Source organism: Dermacentor silvarum, chromosome 1, assembly GCF_013339745.2.
Source record: "Dermacentor silvarum isolate Dsil-2018 chromosome 1, BIME_Dsil_1.4, whole genome shotgun sequence".
Classification (NCBI taxonomy): domain Eukaryota; kingdom Metazoa; phylum Arthropoda; class Arachnida; order Ixodida; family Ixodidae; genus Dermacentor; species Dermacentor silvarum.
This window is the reverse complement of record NC_051154.1, coordinates 60,801,842-60,810,730: the sequence shown is the minus strand read 5'-3', so window position 1 is coordinate 60,810,730 and position 8,889 is coordinate 60,801,842. Positions and strand designations below refer to the sequence as shown.

Genomic DNA, 8,889 nt, shown 5'->3' with positions numbered 1-8,889 from the left:
ATCTTGCAAAGTTATAGCCTTGCTGAAAGTATGAGCTGTGCCTCATAGACAACACATCTTTGAAGTCGCTCCTCTGTGGCATCTCCATAAAAAATAGGCACATATGATTTAAACTTACTTTCTTAATCTCGTGGGGTGACCCATAGGAAAAGAAAAACAAATCTAACACATGCTTGTCCTTGCATTTGAGTAATGAAGCACTACAAAATCGACACAGTGCAGGAGGGCAGACTTCTTCCGATATCTTTGTACCATATTCATTGTTGCGTAGCCAATTTTGATGAGTTCGTTTATGCTATCCGCTGTCATTAATACGTTCTTTCATTAGCGTACTTGAATGAGCCCCATCGGCACACCATTGTTGAGGGGACGCCAGAGAGAAATATATAGCTTGTAAATTACGCTTGCGCAGTAGCGAAACAGTCACTGTTGCGTTGAGAGGAGGCCCGGTAAAACAGAAAACACGCAGGAACGAAAGGCTGATGGCGGCGCTGCAGTGAAGTTCCTGCACCAGCTTGACGTAACGTCATGGTTTTTGACAGCGTCTAGTCAAGTCTAGTTAATTGTTTACCTGGTAAATGAGGAGTATATTCCATTCTAAAATAACCAAAGAGAGAACCTATCAAGGTGGGAGACCTCTTCGTACAACAAAATGGGGCAAATACGAGAAAATACATTGAAATCCGTGACGTAACACTGCTGTACCGACGTGGTACCGACGCTGAGTTTCAGCGCGAAATTCAACATGTAGAATTTTGGCCTTCACAATGTCTAGCAAATAAATAGAAACAAGACTTTTTCCGACAAATGAATGCAAATGAAGTTCTGTAGGCATACTTTACCACTCTGACGGGATTTAACGACACTCTTCATCGTCCCTTTAAGGCGTTAGGGTTATGGGTAACAGAAACGGTTGTTAGGCAGGTGCCGGTATAGAACATGCAAATAGCAAGCCGCCGACGCGGAGTTCGCGGCAGCATCACACGCGAGCTCGCGGCGCGGGCCCCGCGCGCAGCCCGGGCCGCGGCGACATCTCTCGGCGCCCTCGACAAACGCCGCCCACGGTGCCTGCTGATTCACGCCGACCGGGCGACCGGAACGAGGAGGCTCATAAAATGTATCTAAACATAAATATTCGTCGAGAGGGATGTGTTCGGAAGGGGGAGACCTTTATTTTTCCTAGGCGCCCGGCATAAAGGAAGCAGAAGCGAAAACATTTATATTTCTCTATCGCGCGGGGAGAGAGGGAACGGGGCGAGGGGGTGACTGTTTGTGTATGTAGTCGCTCTGTCGACGTACAGATATATAAACTGCGCTGTTAAGAAGAGGCCGGGTGGTTTTTAATCAGAAACGGTTCCGCCACGCCGCTGATCGGACTGCTCGCTCGCGCTCTCGCAGCCAGTGCGCACTCGGCCGCCGAGCTCGTCTCTTGTTCGTCCGTGTCGTCTGCTCGCGTCTGGGGTGAGTGCTGGCCCGACGTCACCAGCCGAGCGCGTAGTTTACTTACGTCTGTTTGAGCGATTTTCTTCTTGTACGGCGTGCTGAAACGCATGCGTTGTAGCCATAAGGGTGTTAACTATCTCATCGTAGTGATAACGATGGTGAGACGCATGAAGAATTTTTGCCTTTTTGTACTTCGTGAAGCATCTGCAACCTGTCAGCGGACTGCGAATTGTGATATTGTGCGGTAGTTCTGGTGTGACGTGGAAATGAATTCACTGCTTGCTAATAGCTCTGGCTTCCTTCTCCTGTCACGCTCGTTTATGCCAGCGCTGCTATGAGGGTTATTATGCAAGCCGCTTGAAACATAAAATATACTATATGTTTATTTTGGCAACTTGATCCAAGTTTTACTCCGGAGCACTTGCTAGGGCAGTATGCATTCCAATATCCTTTTTGCAAGGCGACTCAAGGAAAAATTCGTTCTTGCGAAAAAGGTGTTGGTGCACGGCACGTGCTTTTATGTGCGAAAATATGAAACGAAGGTTTATCTCTGTGGAGCTTAGAGGAGAGACTTGCCTCATCTTGGTTACTTGAATTGACATCTTGTCTTATTATTATTTTCTGTGGACTTTACTTATTTCCGCTCAAATGAGTTTTGGGTCATGTAGAACATCACCTTTGAGACAGGATTTACGTGACCATCACAATCAATTGCCGCCCGCCACTGGGTATTCCGCGAACTTCGTATATTACTTCACTGCGCGTTCAGCATTTTGGTAATTGACATCATTAACTCTGAGTGCTCATTTACTTAATGCATTTACATTTACGTAACATTAATAGCTTAGCGTGGGTTAGGCGAGACATGAAAATGTGACCGTACTTGACACACTAGTAAATATCTTTCATTAGTTATTGCATAATGAAGTGATATCGCTTTCCATTGAGACTAACTATGCCAGCTTATGTATTTAGTGAGACATCCCAACGAGAACCACATAAGCGGGGAGTCCCTCACCCCTCTACCCCAGTTCTCAGAATGCTTGCGCCCCAAAATGCTGCTCGATGGTAAGCACATTGGCGGGCGTATAACCATTGCTAAAAATATATATATATATATATATATATATATATATATATGGGGTTTTTACGTGCCAAAACCGCGATCTGATTATGACGCACGTCGTAGTGGGGGACGCCGGAAATTTGGACCACCTGGGGTTCTTTAACATGCACCTAAATCTAATTACACGGGTGTTTTCGCATTTCGCCCCCATCGAAATGCAGCCGCCGTGGCCGCGATTCGATCCCACCAACTCCTGCTCAGCAGCCCAACACCATACCCACTGAGCAACCATGGCGGGTTAACCGTTGCTCACCATCTACACTTTCCGTCTGCCCAGCCGCCAAACGATTTCGACATCCCTATTTGTATTTCCTGCATGTACCACAGTGATAGCGATGTGTTAAAAGACCCGTGAAACACTCCTTCCTTTTCCAGAGCTCTTATCTGTCGCGGTAGGGCATGGTAGATGATAGCCACCATTGGCAGCTGTCTTCGTAAGCACTTTCAAAAGCACCGACGAAAAGAAAACGAAACTTCCAGAAAAAGAAATTTTAGGATCCCCAGACAATTTTGCTTGTTGCAGCGTTACTATAATTCGATCACGCTAGGGGTTCGTATGCTTGGGGAAGGAAAGTGGGACATCGATAGGCTCGCTAAAATCAACTACAGGCTGCACGAATGGCCACACTGTTCTGTTAACACTAACCTTAATTAAGTGTGAATATTAAGATTAAAATATACGCTGAGCAGCAAAAAATAAAGAAAAAGAAGGAAAGGTGACAGTATAGCTGCAACTGACAAGGCTCGTGCGTCGCTTAACGCATGCGCAGAAGGCAGTAGACCATCACGGGGAAATGACGTGCATTGCGGCTAACCCGCATTGGGTGCTTAGAGGCTTTGGCGTTGCGCTGCTAAGCACTAGGTCGCGGGATCAAATCCCGGCCACGGCGACCCATTTCTATGGGGGCGAAATGCAACAAAAATGCCCGTCATAAGGTGCAAGTTAATGAACCCCAGGTGGGCAAAATTAATCCGGAGTCCCCCACTACGGCGTGCCTCATAATTAGATGGTGGTTTTGGCACGTAAAACCCCAGAATGTAATTTTAATTTTTAACTATGAGGCTGAATACTTTGCAAGGGGCGCTCATGATATAGTTGATTTGATTTAATGTAATTTATAACTAATGTTAAAGAAGCTTACACGAACTATTATAAGCTTTTTTTTTTTATGCTGGCAATGGTTTTGTATTTCTTGTATGACATGTTTCTTTCTTTCTTTCTTTTTTTGCTTGTGCTTTTGAATACCATATAAAAGCAATAACGATATAAGTGCCTTCACCCACGGTGTACAGATGAAGACTGATGAAATAATTTGTGCAACTGTACTAATGGGAAGTGGCTTACTGCATGCGGAAAACATGTAAGTTTGGCCTGTCCTTGAGGTAACATAATGGTAATAGCAAATCTCACAAAATTTTTGTTTCGCAGCAGTTACTTCAATTGAGAACCAGTTCTTGTAATTAGCTTTTCAGCTAACATGAAATTAATCGGGATGAACCAGCCTTACATATTTCGTGGTTATTGTTCACAGGATCTAGTTAGACGTCTATGCGAATACAGGGTGTCTCAGCTATCACGCAGCACGATTTAAAGAAAGAGGAACGGCGTTACGCGAAGAAAACCTAGCGCGTATTGTTTTCAGTACAGTGTAGTAGCCGCCAGTAATCTTTTGGTTACTGTGATTTAATTAGCTAATTGTAATTAATTATCTAACTCGAGAAGCACTGTCCTAATTGTCAAAGTGTCAATGAGAAAATTGTAGAGCAACATGAAAAACTCCCGATACAGCTTTCTGTTGCTCTCAGTACGTGCTACATAAAAGTGTTTTTTCGAGCATGAAAGAAGCCCGCGAATACACGCAAAGTGCCTCGAGGGACCAGTCGCGCGGGAATTCTGCGTGTATTCGCGGGCTCCTTTCGCACTCGTAAAAACACATTTATGTAGCACGTATTGAGCAACAGAGAGCTGTATCGGGAGTTTTTCATGTTGCTCTACAACTTTCTCATTGACAGTCTGATAGTTAGGACAGTAATTCTCGAGTTAGATAATTAATTATAATTAGCTAATTAAATCTCAGTAACGAAAAAAAAAATACTGGCGGCTACTACACTGTACTGGAAACAATACGCACTAGGTTTGCTTCGCGTAATTAACGACGTTCCTCGTTGTTTAAATCGTGCTGCGTGATAGCTGGGACACCCTGTATATATATACATATATTGTGTAGGCGTTGTGTCCTATCTATTGAACCCCCCGCCACCCCCCCCCCCCCGCCCCGGCCAGAAAACAAGAAAAAAGCAAAAAAAAAAAAAAAAAAAGCGATCGAGTCTCAAGATCTTTCATTTTCCGTCATCGCTTTTCACGCCTTTACCTGTGTACTTCGCGCAAGGTAATCAAAAGACTCAGCTCTTTCTTGCTTGTAATATTGCCAGACATGACCACAGGTTGTGAGAAATAAGTTCTGATCATCCTGGGATAGCCGGATGGTTTTTTATGGTTCAATGCCGTGTAATACTTGTTTGCATGGTTCAACATTTGGGACAGCCGAGTGACGCACATTATACACGATGGATTTTTTAAAACTTTAAATTACATATTTAAAGTATATCACCATAAATTAATTTGAAAGCCTGTTCTAAGAAGTACGGGGACCGAGACCCCCTCAGTCGCTAATCGACCGTCCTGTTTGTGCTGTAGAAAATCCAACATGATGCCTCGATTCAACTTGAGCAACCTGAGTGCCCGCCATACTTACCCTTGCTGTTTTCTCTTACCCAGCCGCTTCATAACCCGCTATCCCCTTTGGCACCCTCTAATAAGGTGCCGAGAGCTCATCATATCACCCGCCTAAATCATGCCTCCGCCAATACGAGAAACGCGCCGGTTTGAAAAAGGAAGACGGATGGAGTGAATCTTTGACGACAGGTATCTGAGAAGCTCAGCCGGTCTCACAAAAATTTTACTTACTATAATGACCTTGCAGAATTAGAGGCTTCCCATTATGTAATATAAATATATGCGCTAAACTCAGTTTAGTGTATCTTCTATTAAACGACCGCTGCACAGCATACGGCCCGTGAGCGGATATTCAGCGGCCCACGGCCGGGTTCAAATTTATAAGGTGTGGTGGTGCTTCAATTAGCGCGTGGTCACGTGATGAGAGAAACGACAATTTTGGGCTCAAACACAATGCACGATATGAACCGTTTGAAGCGTAAAGCACGCTTTAAAAAAGAAAGAAAGAAAGAAAGAAAGAAAATAGAAGAAATACAAAATGCGGAGCATAGGGCATAGGGTCGTTTGCCGGGAACCGATAAATGCGTGGCACAACCGAACGTAGTTGTCAAGTTACGACGTCAAGATCGCATTAATGGTGCATTGTCCAGAATTGAATTGAACAAGTGCTTTCCCAATATGCTTCCATTGAATGAACGAAATATTTGCTCACACAGCGTTGCGTTGGGAGTGGGCGTAAACAAAAGTTACTTGGATATAGTAACATTGTCACTAACAACGTCGTTCGAGCTTCTGTACTACGCCGATACAAACAACATGCCGGTATTCATTGTCATATTTTAAGGAGCGCGTGGTAAAGTGACCAAAGCTTGATGGTTTGAATTGTTGACATGCTGCCAGCCAGACTTACAATATTGGTATTCGGTGCAAATGGCAACTTCTTGCCTATTTTAAAGGTTAAAGTTGTAAAGTTTCGAAAAGAACTCATACTCATGATGTGAAATGGAATGGCGTATTTTGAGTAATTGGTGACATCAAATAGAATTCTAAAAATGTTTCAAGTCATTACAATATAAGAAGCTGAGCGACCACTTGTTTACGACTATGATTATGCAGTTCAACCAGAGCTGACCGACCTGCACTGTTCGCCGGAGCTAAAAGGCATGCTGCAGGAGCAGCCCCTCCTTTAGTTTTATGGTCGTCTTGATAACAACAGATACAGAAACATAGCCATGAATGTCTTGAAAATGGCGTCTTTCTTTGGAAGCACCTACGTTTGTGAGCAGATAACGTTTCTGGATGCTTCCGACACTGCAGATATTTTTTGATTACACAAACTGCCTTTCCGCAAGCAAAAGGTGCAACATTTCTCATTAATGTGTTACCCGTGCGGCTCCCAGAAAAGCCCAGTCTGGCCCTTGCTAGATGAAGTTGTGCAGTTTGAATCAAATGATAAACTTGATACTCATTTAGGCATAGCCTGAGTTGTATCTGCGTGCCCATAAAATGAGAGAGAGGGAGGGGGGGTGCAAAGTTAGAATTCACATAAATTCGATCGACAAGTTAAAAAATAAAGTTCTCAAATTAAAAAAAAAGTATATATAAGAGCAATAAAAGAAACCGAACTGGGCCCCCCACCTCCACAGCACCCCTTTCCTTTCTGGTAGACTATTATAGCCCCTCGGTGCTCTTTTAACATTTTCGTAATCACATTTTCCGCTGCTGTAAGAAATGGGGCCTGGGGCTCAAGCCTCTCTTACTCCCTCCTCCCCTCCCCCCGACCCGCCCCCTCCTCTTTTCTTAATGTGACGCTGGGCTGCATGATCAAAAGCTTTTCGTTCCCATTGCAGGCGCATATCTATGAAGTCGTCAGCTGACACCCAGGCGCTGGACCATGCAGATGCCTGCAGTTCAGAATTTTTCTATCCTCCTGGGTGCCTGGTCCCAGTGTCCGACAGTTACCCGCGATGTCTTTCGTCTTCAGAACAACGAGTGGGCTCTCTTACGTATCCCATCAGCCCCTACTACCGACCAGACGTCGGGGCCCTCTCAGACATCACGAGCCTGGCCGTCGCCGAAGGGGCGATGAAGCCTCCGTACTCGTACATCGCCCTCATCACGATGGCCATCCGCAGCACTCCCGAGCAGAAGATAACGCTCAACGGCATCTACAAGTTCATCATGGATAGGTTCCCTTTCTATCACCACAACAAACAAGGCTGGCAGAACTCAATCAGGCACAACCTGTCCCTCAATGACTGCTTCGTAAAGTTGCCGCGCGAGAAGGGCAAGCCTGGTAAGGGCCACTACTGGACGTTGGGCGCCAACTGTGAGTCCATGTTCGAGAACGGCAATTTCAGGCGCAGAAAGCGCAGGAAGAAACAGCCCGCGATGGATATGGATCGGCCGGCCACAGTCGCATTTGCTAAGCATGAGCGACTCTTCGCAGCAGCAGCAGCTGCGGCGGCGGGGCGACCATACCACGAGCTTGACCTGTCCACTCCCGTCAGGCTGCCGCTGCCGTCTAGTGCACTGCGGACGCCCGAGCTGCCCGAGCTGCCCGAGCTGCCTGCGCAGCCCAGCCGCTTCTCATCGCCGACGCCCGCGGATACTGCGAAAGCTGACGGTCGGTTCAACAGCTCCTTCACCATTGAGAGCATCATGAGGCGGCCCTCGAAGGCAGCGACGAATCGAATGGAAACGGACGCGCCGCAGCTACACGTACCACGGATCAGTGCAGCCGCCGGCGATGGCAGTGCGCTGTTCGGCCATTTGCCCGCGTTCTCGTTGCCGCTGTATTTCGGCAAGAGCTTGTTGGCGGCTGAGGGCTTCGCTCAAACGCAAGGACAGCCTGGCGGTGCCTTGTGGTCGCCATTGAGTAGGTACGAGACGCTCGTGGGTTACAAACGCTCGCTCGCCTCAGCTGATGCTCAGGCGGCCTTCGATGCCTTTTCGCCGCTGCTGAAGGTCGAACTTGGTGAAAAAAGAACTCCCACGCCGTGACATATAGCGCGCGTGCTTCTATAGTAATCGTTTTCAATTCTGCCATGTTTTATTTATGATATTCCCGAAGGTATGTGTTCATCCAGAATAAATGTCACTGACCTATAGTCGGAGCCCGAACATCAATGCATCGACTTAGAATTCGTGGGCAGCAGCCCCACTATACCGTGAGGCATTGCAGGCTTTAGAAATGATGCTGCACCGAAACTTTATAAGTGGCTAAATCGGCAAGAAAAGAACACATGTACAAGCTATCGTAGAAGAAAAGAGTATAACCTAATTGATAGGAAACAGCAGTATCGCATCATTATGGCACCTATATGAAACACTATAACATATATTTAGGCCGAATGATTTTTTTTAGCTAGATTTATTTGCTTTGTGCGGTTGTTTGATCGGAGCGGTGCCTCATTTTATATAGCGTTGGAAATTGGGTGTCGACCAATTCAGTTCTTACGTATGCTCGATGAGAAGCTATGAAGCTGGAATCTCTTTTCTCGTATAATTTTTTTAATTTCTTCTTTTGAAAGCTGGGGGGGGGGGGGGGGGGATATAGGGCTATATTTCTTACGGACTTCCC

The 8,889-nt window shown here is 45.9% G+C and overlaps 1 protein-coding gene across 1 annotated transcript; it reads left to right on the top strand.

Moving 5' to 3' along the window:
* Positions 1 to 1,320: 1,320 nt before the first annotated feature.
* LOC119464214 (forkhead box protein L1-like) lies at positions 1,321 to 8,537 on the top strand. Its single transcript, XM_037725100.2, has 2 exons — positions 1,321 to 1,461; positions 7,157 to 8,537. Exon 2 carries the CDS (start codon positions 7,167 to 7,169, stop codon positions 8,307 to 8,309), a length of 1,143 nt encoding a protein of 380 aa, XP_037581028.1. The 5' UTR covers positions 1,321 to 1,461; positions 7,157 to 7,166; the 3' UTR covers positions 8,310 to 8,537.
* The last annotated feature ends 352 nt before the right edge of the window (positions 8,538 to 8,889 follow it).

Bases quoted from the DNA above. Each gene is read 5' to 3' on its own strand.
- LOC119464214 (XM_037725100.2), top strand. From the start codon at position 7,167: ATGAAGTCGTCAGCTGACACCCAGGCGCTGGACCATGCAGATGCCTGC.